At 37.4% G+C, this 18,219-nt stretch overlaps 1 protein-coding gene across 4 annotated transcripts in view; it reads left to right on the plus strand.

Annotated features, from left to right (window-relative positions):
* Positions 1-15,761, plus strand: part of TRAPPC8 (trafficking protein particle complex subunit 8) — a 55,610-nt gene extending 39,849 nt beyond the window's left edge. For 2 of the 4 annotated variants that reach the window (XM_055799294.1, XM_055799296.1), the window contains 6 exons: positions 1,515-1,700; positions 2,272-2,373; positions 9,512-9,559; positions 10,979-11,124; positions 12,666-12,755; positions 14,720-15,761. In XM_055799294.1, coding sequence (XP_055655269.1) covers positions 1,515-1,700; positions 2,272-2,373; positions 9,512-9,559; positions 10,979-11,124; positions 12,666-12,755; positions 14,720-14,954 — 807 coding nt within the window. In that variant the 3' untranslated portion in view covers positions 14,955-15,761. The remainder of the gene's footprint in view (positions 1-1,514; positions 1,701-2,271; positions 2,374-9,511; positions 9,560-10,978; positions 11,125-12,665; positions 12,756-14,719) is intronic. The other 2 variants (XM_055799295.1, XM_055799297.1) reach the window with 1 other exon arrangement.
* Positions 15,762-18,219: the final 2,458 nt, after the last annotated feature.

Raw genomic sequence — 18,219 nt, forward strand, 5'->3', positions numbered from 1 at the left:
TCAGATTCTTCTTATATTGTTTTTTCTTAACTTCGTAAAAATATAATTACAAATAATCTGGAAACTTGTAATGTATGTACGTACCAGATTATCAAAACTGCTCATGTAGGTTGCAGTCCATTCAAGATGCCTGTTTGTTTCTTCTTAGTTTTAAGTTTCTGGACTGCCATGCTTTTCTAATCTTTTTAAGTATACAGGCATTGTCTGAAGAAGAATCCTTTTAGCAAATGACCTTGGTAAGCAAAAGCTTTTCCAAACCCTGAGAAAAGTAGTCCACTTGCATCAGATGAGAAATCTGCATTAGCATAGTGGATTTAGCTGGATGTCAGATTGCTTATTTTATGCTGAGTGTATGTTTTCCATATATGTATCCAGCTTTTAGAAGCCAAAGAAAACCCATTCACTGCCATTTCATTTTATAGGCATATGAATTGAAGTTAGGACTAAAAAGCTGAGATAGATGATCCCTCTACATTTTTAAAGTTGGATGAGCTGCATAGATTTCAGCTTTCTTGTAAGAAAACGTTCTCGAATGGGGGGGTTGGGGAGGGTGCCCTTTCTTCTAGACAGTTACTGCAAAAGTGGATTGTCTGCCTCAGTAGAAGTGTGTTTTACTCTAATGATTAGCAGCTCTGCGACAGCATATTCTGGAAAGGCTAAACTTTTTGAAAGCAAAGGTTTAGGAAGCTGAAGATTCTTACTTACCCTGCTGTCTCCAAGTATTGTTGCTGTTGGTCTTACAACTACTGCTTCCTTATCAACCTTTTGGTGTTGGAAAAGCTCAGCACAAATGATGACAAACTTGACAAACAGCACAGTACTTCTGGCTATGCCACTTAGGCATGGGGAATGTGCTGTGCAATCCATTATCTTTGGTATTGTAGCAAAATATATGTTCCTACCTTTGATATTTCTGCCTAACTTGAGGAAAATACTAATAAGCAATAATGACTTGCATGTGATTTTGTGAGTTGGATACTTCAGCTCCCTCTGCTACACTTCATATATCACAGTAGGCTGTCTGGTGGTAGTAATCAAAGTCCTGATTTCTAAGCTTGGTATTTGTAGTTTTAGACCAATAATCTATAGCTCTGTTTACCCATGTTACCTTAGATCAGGGGTCCTCACACTTTTTAACCAGGGGGCCGGCGCGCGGATGCAGTGGCAGGCAGTCATCTGCGGCTGCTTGGTTTCCCCCCCGCAATCCCCGGGAGGCGGGGGGGGTGTGTGTGTCTGTAAACACCGGGGGCCGGGTTGAGGATCATGGGGGGCCATATCCGACCCGCGGGCTGTAGTTTGAGGATCCCTGCCTTAGATTGCTTATTAGGGAGGGCTGATCTCTAACAGGGCAATCATGGAAACAAAGATGTATAGGATTCTGTAGGTTTGCAAAGGGAAGCAAAGCAAGACAAAGGAACTGAAATACTACAGGGGTGATAAGCTCTGTTAGAGTAACTTGTGTCAGCTTGCATTCTGTTCTGAGAACGCTTTCTTGCTTTTTTTTTTTCTTGCAGATAATAAGTTCAGCCAGTCCTTGTGCAGACTTTTTTTTTCAAAGCTTATCCTCTGAATTTAAAAGAACACATGTGCAATCTCATACTTATACATCTCAAAGGGCTGCAAAACAATCATTTGATGAGACAGTCAGATTGATACAAAGGTGCAGTGAAGTTGATCTGAACATTGTTGTACTGTGGAAGGTATGTATGGTTGTGTCCTTTGTGTTAATTTGGGCATGAAGTATGACTGTTAGAAAATAAGTTAATATGGCCTCCTGAACCTTCAAGCATACTCATAGAAAATTTATGGATTTTTTTTTTTGTGAAAACAGACCAATGAACTAAAATGGTGTCAGGAAGCAAAGGAAGCAAAGACAATCTTAGTAGCTGTTACTGTAATAAGTATGCTTAAATGGTTTTACATTACTCTGGATGCATCTAGTTCTTTTCTGTTCTTAAAAGTGAAATTCTGAAATATTAAACCAAGATTTCTTAATGCATGTTTTTATCATAGATCTGTAAGACTGACCCCAGTCTGCTTTGAAGAAGATGTTACTTACCAGAGTGCAAATATTAAGTAGTGGAAATTGGAGTCTAACTTTCAGCAGTTGTCGTGCTTGCAAAATTAAAAGCATACACATAAATGTCATGCCTTTTAGGTTTTGAACAGCACAACATCTTCCACTGAACTTAGGGGGAAATCAGTAATTCTGTGATTATGAAGCTTGTGATAGTTTCTGGTCTGCTAATGTCTTTGTGCTATGTTCTGTAGGCATATGTTGTAGAAGACAACAAACAGCTTATTCTGGAGGGCCAGCATCATGTTGCTCTTAATACAGTTGGGAAGGAGGCTTTTTCGTTTCCTCAGAAACAGGTAATCTAGTGCAAAGCTTTCCTTTACAATTGCTTCTTTCCTGAAATAAACTTTGTGTTTTCCTGTAAAAAAAATGGCATCACTTTAGGTGCTTTTGTAGAATCTAACATCAGATATGTGTTGTTATTAAATAATTCAGATTTACTTCAACTTTGATTAGTCATCTATAGTGAAGTAGCTAGGCTCAGTTTAAAGATAAGTGATCTGCAAGTAAGTATGCTGCTATGCAGTTGGAGTAAGCTGTTCTGTGGTATTTCTGAGTAGAACTAGGAGCTTATTAATGGTATTAAGTCAAAGTTAACAGTTATTTCGTAATGAAGTTAATAGTAAAATGGTAGAATGGAGTGTTAATAAATTCAATTTTATAAATTCTACTATGCACAACTTTGAAGACCTTTACTGTAAAATGTTAGAACAGCAGAAACACTGGAGCAGTTCAAAAGACATTGAAAGCTCTATTGGAATTGATCAATTAATAGCATATTATTCCACTTTGAAGTTTCATAGCCTGTTTGATCAAAGAAAATAGCATATGTAAGAAACTGGTGAATGTCTCCTGGTACATTAATCAGTAACAACTGTGGAAGCTATAGATAAATTTCTGTAAAAACATCTATGCTAGGTGTCACTTGCTGTGTGAATATTACTAATGTGCAAAATAAAAAAAGAAACAAGTCTTGTACCTGTTCAGTCTTCTGCTGAGCAGTAAATTGCTGTTCCTTCTGGCTTTGGTGCTATTCTCCTTATATTTTTACCAATGTTGCAAACATTGTATATAACTTTTAGTGAGCTCTTACTCAAAATTGCAGCAAATCTTACTATATGTTGATTTTGTCAAGAAAACAATACAGGGCAAATGTCTTCCTGTAAATACTATGCTATCACGTAAGTAGTGAATTACTGAGTTGTGGACTTGGCTTTGGTTGATAAGGCTTTAAGTATTTTTGTATCGTTTTTTCCATTTAGTTCTTTGTGCTATGAGGTAGATGGGAATAAGTCAAAAGGGGCATGCAGTTTAAGCTAAACTGGCTGGTGTTCATTGGTACTGAAAAACAGGAAAATTAAATTCCAATTGTTTCTTTTTTTTCCACTTAACAGCCCCCCACCCCCAAAAAAATCCTTTGCACTTGTGGGCTTAAGCTATGCTGAGCTATAATAGGCTCTATTAGTCTATTATAGACAACTGCCCACTCTGGTATTACCATTCCTGTCTTAAGGTATGTGTAGAGCAGTAGATCATACTGTATGCACCTAAAGTTAGGAGAAGACACTGCGGACTTCAGATTTCAGTGAGATCAGAAGTAGGCTCTTGCAAATGAGTGGGAGGATAAGTAGTAGGAATGAGTCAGATCTCTACACTAAAGTAAACAAATAACTGAACATGCTAGAGGTAGAAGTTTACATTTGACTGCACTGGAACTCTAGTTCTGTGCATCAAATTCAGCTTCAAACTAAAAGGAATCCTGCCACCGGCAACATGGAAGATCCAGATGCACCCTCAATTTGTTTTGAGGAACACATGCTACTATATTATCTTTCTTTGTCTATAATTTTTCTCATCAGTATTACAGCTACATTCAGATAGATGCTACATTGATTATTGTATTCACTTTCTTCAGCATAAGGAACACACTTCCTTTGAAGCATGTTGTAACTTGATGGGAAGCAAAAATCATCTGTATTGTGACACAGTTGAAATCTGGTGTGAGTAGCAGTGGTTGTTTTTAAATGTGTAGATTCCATGTCCTCATGGTAACCAAAGCCCAGATGTAACTTGGATTTTAAGAGCCTGTTATCTTGGGACTACTAAGGCTTGAGAAATTTCATATACTCCTGTACTAGCTTTTTTTTTTTAGTTGGTACTTTATCCTGTGAAGAGAATAGATAAACCCCTCTGAGATGGGAGGTGAGGTATAGAAAAAAATATTTGAGACTTTGCAGCAGTCTACTTCGTTCACTCCACATTTAAGAATTAAAAGAATCCCAAAAATAGGATTAAATGAGGCTAGGTAGAGAAAAGAATATACTTAATATATTAAGGATTGCACATTGTCTTTGAGTTATCTTGCTCTTGCATTAGTTACACAGTGAAAAGCTGTGGTGGGGGGAGAGAAATACCAAGCCCAAACATTACTTCTAACTTAAGATTTTCAGTGTATAGCTCTGAGACTTATAATGTAACATTCAAATAGTGTGTCTTTGTAAATCTGTATTTATTCAGGTTTGGAAACTCTGGACTGTTCCTGAAATATCTTGTGCTGACAGTGTAGAAGTTAGTTGTTTTCTGTGGTCTAGACAGCAGAGGGAGATGGAGATGCATGCTTTTTACCAATGCATGTTGGTTACCAGTTCTTAAATGATAAATTTGTTCACAAATTCTGAACAGAGTGTCACCTAGGATGTGAAAGTCTTGTGTTTCTTGCTGTGTTTTGCTTGTTGCTCTTGGGCGACTTTCTTCTTGACTTGAGCTGCTTCTGCTTCATGCTGTGGCAGCCAGCAAAGGAATTTCTCTGTCTGTCAATACAGCCATTCCCAACTGAGAAGTCTCACAATAGACATGGAGAAAACATGAACAAGATTTCTCTCTGCATCCGCTTTTATTTTTTTTTAGCCCTCTGAGAAATGTCTCGAATCTTAGCTGAATTCATCAAACAACGTTGAACAAGTCAAGATTGCTTGCTTTATGTTTTGATTAAATTCTATGTACGTACTGGTTGGCTTCTGCTGCTTTGTCAGCTGTGGTGCCTCAGACTAATTCTTTGCCAACTTTTAAGGCTTTAGTTTGGATTTATAGAGGCTAGATTATAGAAGTGTCCAGGGAAGCAAAGCTGCAGTGAAGCACTGTAGTAGAAGAGCAGTAGATTGGTATTTATTGGCACTTAATGTTTCTCAGGTTCTCGTAGCTGGGTGCACTAGTACCACGTCATCTATGTCTAAGCTAAGCTGTTAGACTGCTAACTGAGATGCAGGGGCAGGCGGTTACTTCTGCTTGGTGCATTGTGGAATGTGTAATGCATTACAACAGGGATGTGGAACAGACAGCAGGATCTGAGTCTTTCTGTATCACAGTAGCATAACTTGCCGTGGTATTTATAAATTCAAGATGAAACCTCTGGTTTCTATAAAACATGAGATAGAGGGCTTGAGGGAGGCTGACAATCTTTTTCTGGGGAAAATTTCTGTCTGTACTCACATAAAGAAAATGACAGTAAAATTCTATACAAATCCTACTTGGATACACAGATGCATGTGCTTCCTTTTTTTCCCCCTATGTCTGTTCAAAAGAATTATGAATTCTAAACATTTTTCTTTCTGAAAAAGACAATGATAACTGACTGAGGCTTACTGGTTTTCTGTTGTTGAATACATTTATTTTGTTTTTTTTTTTTTTCCACACTACAGGGCTCTTTATTTGTTTAATATCACTGTTTTTGAGCATAGGTTACTGTATAGTACTGTACAGTAGACTTACCAGGTCATGTGATGAACTACTTACATCACTATGTTGTGGAAGTATGGAATCATAACACAGTATGCTGAAGGAATCTTTCATATAGAAATCTCTTTGAATAATATGGAAAACATTTATTTTCCTATCTTTCTCACTTGTATTTTTGGAAAAAAAAAAAAAAAAAAAAAAGACCTTTTGCTAAAGGTAGGGGAAAAATGCTAAATGTGGTTTATTTCCTTGAACTGGAAATACAAGGTGCTACAAAGTGGTACATTGTAGTCACTAGCAACAATATGTAAAGAATAAATTATGGAAGGTGTTAAAGTGAATAGTTCTGAACAGATGTGTTAGCAGCGGCTGTTGAGGTCCAAGTAGTAGAAGCTCACTAATACAAATTAGCTGGGTGTTTGTAACTAAAGGCTGTTCTTTTGACAACGATACTGCTATGGGTTTTGTTTCTTTTGAGACTTGCTTTCAGGAAGAAGGTTCTTTTAACTGAAGGTCAACTTCTGATTGCATCAGAAACACTGATCAGAATACAGAAATCAGAAAGACAGCTGTTCTGTCTCTTGTTCTTGATCTTTCTACCTTCACTTAATGAAAGAACAAAAACTTCAAATACTTTAAACATCCATTCAGTCAGGGCCGTTGATCAACATTATTTCTTATTACTGCCTCCCATATTTTTCTAATCTGGTGAATTCAAAGGAGAAGCACAGTAGTATGGTGGGATGGCAGTAGTGGTGTGGGACTGAGGCGTTTGCCACACTGATGGAAGGTGAGAAGCAGTCTAGTAGAGGCTTGTCACTTGGTTACGCTGGCATGTATGCATTCATACTTCTGAAACACACTAGCATGTGAGTGTAAACTTACTTTTGACTGAAGTCTAGATGAGATAGTGTCCAAGTGTGTTTTAGATCAGGCATACTGTTTTTTTTTAAGATGCTGTCCCCATTTAGAGCCCTCTGGCTTCATTGTGAAGTGGTCTTGTAATGCACAAAGTGGATGCTTTCCAGGCAGAATTAATCCAGATGTTCTTCAGGACTGCATATGATATGATTTGGACTAGCACTGGTCTAATCCACAGGACTGAATGAGCAGCCCAGAAGTAAAATCCATAAAATATATGCAGCATGGATGCAGGCTTATTGGCATTGTTTCATTTAAGAGACTAATTTTTGGTAACACTGCTTGTTAATACAGGTGCAATTTAGTGAGGCAGCAACAGTTTGGTTGGAAGTAGGACTTTCCTAAAGGTAAGAGTGTGTAGGGTCTACATAGCTTTATTTTTTCTAATTGAATTACTGGAAGTGATATCTTGGCGCTAGTTCAGATTTTTTTTTTACAGAATACTTGGGCAGGGGTACTTGAGTCAAACACAGACTGTTGGAATGGGCTTAAGACTTTCTTTAAACCAGATTGATAGAGGGAAAGCAAAATTTCTAAGGGTAAATAAAGAGCTGAAGTGTATGTTTTTCACTCTTGTATCAATGTCCTAGTTACTGTGCCAGTTTGGGAGGACTGGCTTATGTTTTTATCATGAATGAGATATTCCAAATAGCTGAAAAATTGTATTTGCTTTTTTTACCCATTGGATGGACTGCAGAACTGATGATAACATTTGAGTTTTCAAATGCATTATTACTGCTGTCTTGTCTTAGTAAAATACTGCTCTTGAAGTCATCATTTCTATGATGTTAGGAGCTAGAATTAATATAGATGAGTCACACGGTGAAGGAAACAAATTTAAAACAGAGGTTTTAAAATGGGAGTTCTCTGATCTAAAATGGGGAAGGAAGAAAGAAACATCGCTTAAGATCTTCCTTTGTCTCACTTTTTGTTGCTTTCATATTCTGCTTTTGAACAACTCAAAGCACAAGTAAATTTCCTGTTTAGGTTTTCTTCTGTGCTGTGCGTATTGGTCCCACATACTTGACTGAGCATGTTAATAATCCTTTTGGCTATGTGTAACTGGTGATTTGTGGGGTGAATAGGCTGAAGTTCCATACAACTTGGAAATCAAATTGTGATGTTGAGCTTTTTCTAGTTTGTTTAAGAGCACATTGACTCATTCACTGAGGAGATTGTTTCTGAAATTGGAAACTGTCTAATATTACATAGAAAAAATCATTTAAAATGACTGCATGTGAAGATACCATCACTTCCACCTGTCTGATGGAAAGGAAGAAGTTTTCACTTTGAAAGTGTGTTCTAAGAGACTGAGGAACATATATTGTGATCAGACCTATTACATCTATCAGATAACGCAAAGGATGCTTTGAGTGGTCTAAATTTTGACTTTTTCAACTTCTAGCTTAGTACAGTTGCAAGAGATACCTAAAACCAGTGTGAATGACTAATACCCAGTTTCACAAGTGTAAGAAGGGATGATATAAACTTTGTTTCAACGTAGCAAAACATCAGACTTCAAAGGTTCTGGCTTTTTCCTAACTACCAAATAAGTGAAGCTGTTGAGATTATTCTACTTGGAACAGCAAGCTTGTCAAGTTTTAAGTATATTTGTTGAAGCTGGCCTTTGTAGGTGGCTTTGGGCAGCAAAAAGCTTTCTAAAAATAGAAACAATTTTCCTAGCACAAATTGCACAATTTGTAGCTCTTGAAAGGTAACTGTGGGAGCAGCATGGTTCTGGTGCCTACTGCCTGTTGCATGTTTCTAGACAAAACCCAAAAAGCTTAAAAATGCAGCTGTAAAATATATTAAAAAAAAACCCTAAAAATAAAAATAAATACTTCCTCCCATACAGCTCTTCCAAATTCTTCTTTTGATGAAAGGCTCTTCCAGGCAAGCTTATCTGTACCTCTACCAGTATGTTTGGATGAGACCTTCAAATTATATTGTGATTATTTTTTTTTTTAAAGGACTATCTTCTTGTATGCAATATATGGTGCTTGCTGTACACTGGAGCCCATGGCACTTCTGGAGGCTTTGAAGGAACCGTAATGGGTCAACAAGTAGACTTTTAAGTGTCAGAACTTTCATATTTGCCTTTTGAAAGACAATATTCAGTTTGGGCTGATATTCTAGGGGTTCAGCAACAAAATGCGGCCTGTTCAATTCTCTGTTTTGTTTTGCTTTTGTTTCTAAGAGTAAATAAGCAAAAGTCTTGAGGTTATCTGCTTGGTGCATGTTCTTGAAGGGAAGGCTACAGATGCCCAAGCGGGCAGGGGCATCTTTTCTGTAGCCTTGATCCAATTTCCTAAGCTCTAGAGTAGGGCAGGAGATTAATGCATCCTTAAACTTAGCACATATTAGCTGTCTCTAGGTAGCTCCCTAATCCATATGCATATCTTCTGGTTACCTTTTGGAAGTGCTTACTTCTGTCCTGAACCATTAGGTATGAGAATCATGTACTAAATGTCATGTCTTAGCCTTTGTTCTAGGTACAGAATTACAAAAAAAGCCCCTAGACTTTGAGCAGCTGAACTTGGAGACCTAAACATCTTTTTCTGAATCCGACACTCAAAGGCTGGCTGGAATTAAGGTTTAGCTCTGTGATGGCAAATGATTAATCTTACTAATTACAAGTCCTTCAATGGAGGTGTAATATTAGAATTAAAGTTTTGAAATATTAATGGCACTCTGCACTTTCACCAGTATATGTTCCTGCTGCATTTCATGATGTTCTTTCTATTTGTAGAGATAAACCTTCATATTTGTCTTTTGTAGGGTTTTAAAAAAATACTCGGGAATTCTGATTGGGAGGACTTGGAACAGGTAATTGACTCTAGGGCAAACTACAGTGTGTAGGATACCGGTATGTTGCAGAGGGCATTGAATAATTGGTTGGATTATAATCTGAGGGGAAAGATCAATTTAAATGAAAACATATAATCTCATCTGTGGTGTGGTTCATGCTGTCAATTTTCATCAAGTTGGATACCTATAGGGTAGGGTGGAAATTCCAAATTCATTCAATGCTCAAAATATATTTCATTGTTACTGTCAAATATCTTTATTTTCTTCTCACATTACTTTTTAAGAAAACTGCCGTTCCTTTTGAGAGGAGAGAATTGCAAGGCTGATAAAACATGTGATGTCTTCGTTGTATTTCCAGCACAGGCAAACAGTGACTGAGATGTTAATACATATTACAGAATGCTTAGTGTGTCTGTTATTGAGAGTCAGGTTTTGCCTGTAGTTTTATTTTCAACTTAGAAGGTGCAATCCATCACCCTTAAATGAACAAGTATTGCTTTGCTACACTGTACTGATGTATTGGTGGCTTTTAAAAATTTTCTTTCACATGCTTTTAGTAGTCGGTCTCACTTATTGCTGCAAATTCCTTTCTCTTCTAAAGGTGGACTTTTTGCAGAATAGATTCATAAGGGAATACTAAAAGGCAGCCCCTTCCTGAATAAATCCTGCTCGCAAAACAGATTAGATGATGTTGGACAGTGTTACAGTAGTGCTGTAATGCTGGACCAAATGCAGCCTTATTACCTCATTTGGCATTGCAATCTTTGTGAATCATCTAATTTCTTCTGCTTCAGAGATTGATTCTCCCCACAGGGTTAGGATGAATCCCAGGTAGTGTGTCAGTGCTTGACTTGGGCTTTCAGCTGGGTACAAAGGTAATTTTCATATGTGCAAGAGCTTGCTATACAATTTTTAAGATTCTCTGCATTATTAAATCCTTCCATCATCGTTAGCATGTTCCTATAAACTTCTTTGCTTTTACTTTGGATCTGTTTTGGGAAACTTGGGTACTGGTTTTCCTGTTGTGAACTTCCCAGGGCAGGTAATGGATTTTTTGATTTTTTTTTTTTTTTGTACAGCTGCTCAATAGGGAATTGTATAAAAGCTGTCCCTTTTTTGTAGAAACAAACAAGAACAAACACTAACAAATCACTGCGACAATAGCTGCTTCTGTGAAACTTGTACAGATAGTGTTTTCATAAGCAGCTGTGAAGTGTCTCAGAAGAAGGTAATAAATAAGTCATACCAGTTCTTCACTAGCATGTTTAAATACAGAGCACATCAGAGAGAACTTTAAGCTTCATGATGCTGTAAACTTATTTCCCTGGCATTATAGTTCATAATGGAAAATTGTAGCTTCTGTGATGGGTTTTTCTTGTTGCATTGCACAGCACCTAATGTCAGTATTTTAAATGTTGATCTGAATTTGTGTTTCAGGAATTACCAGAAGTGGTTCTCTTAAAGTTTTTTCGACCAGAAAACACGCCAGCACCTGCAAGACCAACACCAGAGCAGCTCTCTAATCTTATCAAGACAAGTCTTCATTATCCAGAGTCTTTCAATCATTCTTTTCATCAAAAAAGGTTAGTGCAACGTTTTCTTTAGAAACTTTTGAAATATTGTCAATTTGACATGAATCCTATTGAGAGATGCTATGTGGGTTATGATACATAAGATAGTCTGTTAGGCAAGGGTGAAATCTTGCTCGATTCTTGAAGTCACTGCTTCAGAATTTCATAGGTAAAATGAAAGTTTCAGGTAGAGAAGCAGGATGTAATACCAGAGTTCCAGGCTTAATGTTAACTAGTAATGTTATCAAACACACTGAAAGAAAAGTAAATACTCTGCTGCCTTTGTTTTTGGTGTCAGTAAACAATGTTACTACTTTGAGAAGCTAGACAGAAAGCAAGAGGTACTTTTAAGTCAAAAGAACTGTTATGTCTACAGCATCTGACTTGCCAAGATTAGCTGCCTGTGGTTCTGATTTATGTCAGAAGGAAAGGTGGTAAGTTTAGATCACTGGGGCTTGTCTCCTGGAAGGGTATCAGAATTAATGTCTGCCAAAAAGCAGACTGCTAGAGTGAGTTGATTGGAGCCTGTGAAATCCATGAATCTTCAAAATTAAAATACTAACAAAGCCCTCTGGATTAACTTCCAGGTATGAAATGAATTGTACTTGAAACATAAATACCTGTTCAGGTTTGAGTAGTTTTATCTGAGAACTGCTACACTTTTTTCCCTAAAATTTCAGTTAATATAAATTGCCGAAAGAAAGATGTTTCTTTCTTTATAAAATCAAACATCTAAACATTTTATAAGGTGGCATATTTTAGTGACAGTTACAAAGCATGCATTATTCCAGTAACAAGTTCATATCTTATTTGTTATAATGCTGATTGTTCTTTTTTGTTACTCAAGTTTAGGATAATTAAACTGTTAAGCAGTGTCAAGGAATTTCAGTGACACAAATCACTTACTGTGCACACAAAGTGGTTTCAGCTGCTGTACTTTCTGTACCTGCCTGTGAATATCTTGGGGTCTTTCTTTCTGCAGCATTATTTATAAAAACAATTACACTAATTTTGAAAAAGCAGAATATCAACTAACTGTATTAGTTTTATTCAGGGTAAAGGCTTAAATTAACACCAAACATGTATGTGCTATCTGTTCTGTTGGGGCACTGTTCTGGCTGAAACTTCAGGCCAGGTGCTAGCAATTCCTCTAGAGGAGGTGATGCAGAAGAAAAGTAGACAAAACTTGCTGAACAGTGGTTATTAAGAGTAGCATACTGGATGATGTTACCGCATTCTGAGGAGTCTCTTGTCATAACGGTGGATTTCCTGTAAAGTAAGGCATTAGTTATGCTTTTGCTGGCCTGTCTCAGCTGGATGAAGGAAGGTGGTAACTCATTTGGCTCAACTGAGCCAATGCTGTTTGCCTCAATAGCTTTTATTATAAGTAACTCTAGTCAATGTAAGTGATCATATTGCAGTGTACACTGACTGCATAATAGACAACTACATATTAATATTTCTTGAAATTAACTTCAACTATTTAAGAGTATAATTAAGACTACTCAAAGTAAGACTTTTCTCCTTTACTATGGAACTATTTCTCTTTGCAGCCTCTGTCTGGTACCTGTCACTCTTCTACTTTCCAATTGTTCCCAGGCTGTTGTAGATGTGATGATTGATTTGCGGCATAAAACAACAAGGTAATGTGTGAATGTTAATAAAACTATTTTCTGAGAATGCTTCCTAGTTTTGGGGAATCATGTAATGTTTTAACTGTATTGAATATCTAGAATAGGATTTTCTCAACAGTGGCTTCTTTGAAAGAATGGAAGGTGGTAAAGGCTTCATACAGCCAAATGGGAGTCTCCAGTCAGTGCTCAATTTATAATTTGCTTCTGACTGTTGCTAAGACAGGACCTTGAATTGTGACTCTTGAGCATCTAAACTCTGCAGATCTTTTTTAGGGAAAAGTTCTTTTTGAACTATTGAAATACAAGCTTCAGCCACCTTACTTTATTAAACGTATGTTGTCGCGTTGTCATTTTTAAAATACAAAGTAATTTGTAGAAAACACTTTTGAAGTTTAAACAAGTACTTCCTCCTGCAATTTGGCTTTAGTATAAAATGTCATAGAACCTTAGGTATTTTTAAGACTTCCCCTAGGTTTATCAACTGATTCCTATGACTAGCTTTTTGCTTAGAACTGTAGTATTATGTGCAAAAATATCAGCACTGAGGAAATGTTTTGTGAATTGCTTCTAAAAGTTTTACTAAGGATTTCTGTGGGAGAGAGATAATTCAGTACCGTGGTATACCATTGTTAATAGTAGTGTTTTAACGGAAGTGGTTGTGTAATTCAGGTGACACTCCCTCTCCCCTGCCTTAAATACCACCCTGCCACCAGGTATAATGCTACTTGGTCCGCTTACCACAAAATAGACTCTGGGATTCTTGACTTGTATATTCTTGGGGCAAGATAGCAGATTGTGAAGACACTGAGGTAGGCTTAGGCATGGGAAACAGGTTCACAAATAGAGGACAGAAGACTTAAATATGTTTTACTTATCAGTTAACATTAGGAAGCTATTCATTGGTCCGGTCTTTTCACAAGATGGCCATGTTTTGTAATAGCATTGTATGACATGTCTTTGGAAGAACAGTGTAGTCATGTGCCTTGAAACTTCTTAAAAACAAACTCCCCCCCCTCCCCCCTCCCCCCCCTTTATTAATGCAGTACCTCTAAAGTAGGTGGACTACTTCTGTGGATATGCACTCTGATTGGATTCTAGCTCATGGGGCAGGCCTAAGAATACCTTATGTAGGAATTCCTAAAACTTTCTGGATCTTTGTTACTATGTCAGTTGTTAGCGTTATGTGCAGGTTCTGTAGGAAGCTGGGAACACACTGGAATTCCTCACTATCCATATGTTTAGTGAGGATCTGTATATAGTGTACAGTATACTAGGAACCAAAGAAATGCTTTAAAGATTTCTACTGATGGATCTGAGCCAAGGGGAGAACCACTGTAAAGAGTGTGTTAAGTGTGAGTCAGAGAACATTAAAACATATTTGATAGGAAGTAAGGACCCAAAGTTAAATTGAGCTGATAGTCGGACATAAGGATCAGTGAAGATACCTTAGCTACTCTCAGTGTGTGTATGTTTGCAAGGATGAGCATGTGTGTGGATGTAGTAGGGAAGAGGACATATAGACATGACCTTTTCTGAAGCTGCATTTAGTATCTTAGATTGCAACTGTTGTCCTTTCAAAGTCTACCTTTGTCTTGCTAGAAAAACCTTAACGTCTTAATGGGTGGGTGTGTATGTGAAACAAAGAGCATGATGAATCTGGGAAAGGCAGTGACTTTAGGGAAATTATTGTAGGCAACCAGTCAAAAAGACTTAAAAACTTCAAAGACATCAAAGACAAATGGCAGTAGGCACTCATGCATCCAGAGACTGCCAGAGTAGTAACTGGACTTCTGAATTCCTGACTTTTCAAAAATAAGTTTTCAGAAATCATAAACAAATGTATATTTTTATGGGCTGGTGACAGACATAGTACATTCTAAAATCTTGAGAAAACTTGAGGCTGGAGGGAATCATGTAAACTGGTAATACATGCTTCGAATGCAGAGAAATAACGATGCTACCTTCTTTTTCAGCCCAGAAGCACTAGAAATCCATGGATCTTTTACGTGGCTTGGGCAAACACAGTACAAGCTTCAACTTAAAAGCCAGGAGGTCTATAGCTTGCAGCTGAAAGCTTGCTTTGTTCATACAGGTGTCTATAATCTTGGAACCCCCAGAGTATTTGCCAAGCTAGTGGACCAAGTTACTTTGTTCGAAACGAGTCAGCAGAATTCCATGCCTGCACTGATTATTATCAATAATATCTGACTGCTTCCTGAAAAAAATCACAGTTAATGAGAAATAAAATGGGATTCTTTTCTGATATTGCTGGTTGACATATTGCTGCAGTTTTTGGAAGTAGCACCTCAGACATCTAACTTGTTACTAAAGATTGTGTAGGAAAGAAAATAGCAAAATATTCAGGTGACTTGTCAGTTTGTTTCTCAATGCAATGCACGTTGGACTGAAAATACATTTATCCTTTTATAATGTATTTCTTCTCTGGTAACTAAGATATTCATAACACAAAATACTCTTCAGCTCCAGATCTGAACATATTTGTATGCCCTATGCCCTGTCAAAAATGCAGCTTGACAGCTGTTACAACTTCCAGCATGGTGTGTTTAATATTTGTGGCTGTATTAGGATATGGTTCAGGAAGAAACCCTCGTTGGCTCTTTCCTGTCTGAAGCCATTAGTCATGATAAACCCCAACTTTACTGTGAAGCTCAGTAAGGTCTCTCAAATCTGTTTCTGTTTCTCAGTTCTTTAGTTTAAAGTTTTGAGTTTTCATGTTTATGGAAACTAGTGACCTTTCGAGGTTTACATACAAGTCCCACCTAAGGTGTTTAAAAAATAATTTCTTCAGCCAGTTTGAGTATTTTCTCATTCATCTCAACACAGAATGCACTATTTCACAACCATGAGATTGTCATTTAAATTGTCACTTACTTTGTTATGTAACTATAACAATTGATCTGTTTTAAAAAAATCTACTCAAGATTTTCAAGAAATGTATTATATTTATAACAAATGTACTGTAAATAGAATAAAACATACACCATATTCACTGTATGGATTTGTGGCCTTTTCTTTCCTTTTTATATAGCTATAGCAATCTACAGGTGCTGATTCTGTATACATATTCTGTACTGTCTTCATCGTGGCCCTCTCTGTTCAGGTGCAGTTCCTGTCCTGTTGCTATGTGTAGTGCTGGTGTGCATTGAAACTCATAGTGGCAGCTGTATTTGCCTTTTGAGTTGTCCAGTGTTTCCAGGAGCAACGCAGAATTCGGCTGTGTAGGAGATCTCACTTATTGGCTACGTGCTGGGGAATTTTGAGTAAAAGCTTCTGAACGTGGGGAAGGCGATGTGAAACAATCAAGTGCAGCAAAACCAGGTAAGAGTAAGGAGTTATGGTTTATGATGAGTTAGTGAAGTACAAGGAAAATCTGGCAATCTGCTCTGGGTGCTTGAAGTCCTACGTTTCTTTATTTTGTGGCTGAAGGAAATTTTTTTTCATAGGGCAACAATAGGCTTATGAAAAGGTACATCTGCCTTCAGATGGATTTTTTTCTTTTTTAGGTAAGGTTTCCAATTTTACTCGTATTCAGTACTACTGTATGACTGTCTACAAGACTTAAGACTTCCTGAGAAGTCTTAAAACCCATTCACAGCATGTGGCCTTTCATAGTTGTACTATATATGACTGTGGATCTTGTTGGTAAATCAATAGAATGCTTGTAATCTAACAATGAATATGTTGCTTCAGGGGTTGTTCTTTTCTGCTGTTAGGCAGATTGGATTACTAATCTTTCTAAATGATTCTTGGCATTCTTTAAGCCATGTCATTAGTCCTCTTTCTGACTTGGTACTCTTAGGGGAATAGTCATTACTGATGCCTTTCAGCTAGCCAGCAGGTAGGCTGTAACGTTCTAATCACGGTTGGTGTTTAAGACTTTTATTCAAATACTTGAGTAGCACAATGCCACATTATTCTGATAGCAGATGTTTCAACAAGAGTTTTGTGAGAGATGGGTCAGAAGTTTAACTGCTTTTCAGCCTTACCAGAAGAAACTGGTAAGAAATGGGTTCCTCTGATTTAGAAGTTGCGCTGCTATAAAGAGCAAGCTTGCTGCAAGCTTGACTAACTACAGAACCTCCCAGACTGCTGTCCCGTTGGCTGGTGTATTACTTGTCAGTGATACTAACTCTTATGTGAAGTAAACCAGCACTTGCCATGTCTGTTAGTACTAATCTAGATAAAAAATGTGGTAACACACATTATGTAGCTTGGCTTGAAGGAAGTACTCTGTCTACATGGACCCTTATGTTTCTGGGGATGTTCATAGGATTATGGTGAGCTAATGACGTGACAGGAGGCTAAAAGAGTGGGAGTAGTGTTTTATTCAGCATGGGTAGAATTAGCAGCCTCCCTAGCATGCGGTTTTGAGATATGTTTCTATGTCTGTGTCTCTACACATGATGCTTTTGTATGTATACCAAGTGTTCCCAGGGAGTTCTGCGAAGCTCAGCAGTATGGGCTGTCAAACCAACGATAAGCCAGACTTTGATTATGCTAAGGACATAGTATCAAATAACAAAAAAAAAACAACCAACAAACTTAATTTGCTTTCTCTTCACACTTAAGTAAAATCTCCCCTTTATTCTCTTTCTTTACATGGTGATTCCAAAAATGCTGATGTTTGTAACTTGTCATATCCTAAGACCATTTACTGAAAAACAGTATCTGTGATTCGAACTTCTAAAGCTTGGTATACTGTTAGAGGAGGCCGCTGTCTTCCTGTGACTCTATCTTTGTAATCATTAACATCCTTTATTTCCATATTGGCACTGGTTCTCTCATGGTGTGTTGCTGATTATGCACGTTATGCTGTCTAAAAAGCATGGAGCTGTTCAAAATGGGTTTGAAAGGTAATCATTGGCATGTCAGAACAGAGGTTCATTTACGATGTGATTACTTAGAGGAGTTAGCAGCTACGCCTGGCTCCTTAATGAGTTTTCATATGGAAGGCTGTGCCCGTCTGTGGACCTACAAAGGATGAAAACCAGTTGTGTTGAAATGAAAATTAATCTGGTCTTGCTATTGAGCAAATAAGTATCTCTGCAAAGGCTGAAACTCTACTACCTGCAGAACGATATTCCTTCAGAAGAATCCTGTGAACCTCCTGTAAGGTGCAAGAGCATCCTAAGGTGTCTGTCACAAGAATGTTACAGCCCAGAGTAGATGAAAGCATCACATCTTGCTTTGAGATGGCTAGAAAGAGCCCTCAAAAATTACTAAATCCAGGGGATCTTTGTCATTTTTAGGAATCCAGTGAATTTTTGTTTGTGTTTTTTTTTACTACTTCTGTAACATAAAACTATGAAACTTGCCAAGCTGGGTGTTTTGGTGTAAAGTGAAATACCCAGTTTCATTCTGGGCATGGTGGGAAATTTGGGAATAATTTAATCCTGTATTACTTAATGTATGGAATTACTTGTGTTTTAGTAGACTTGAAAAAAGGCTTTTT

Source organism: Falco peregrinus, chromosome 3 (genome assembly GCF_023634155.1).
Source record: "Falco peregrinus isolate bFalPer1 chromosome 3, bFalPer1.pri, whole genome shotgun sequence".
Taxonomy (NCBI): domain Eukaryota; kingdom Metazoa; phylum Chordata; class Aves; order Falconiformes; family Falconidae; genus Falco; species Falco peregrinus.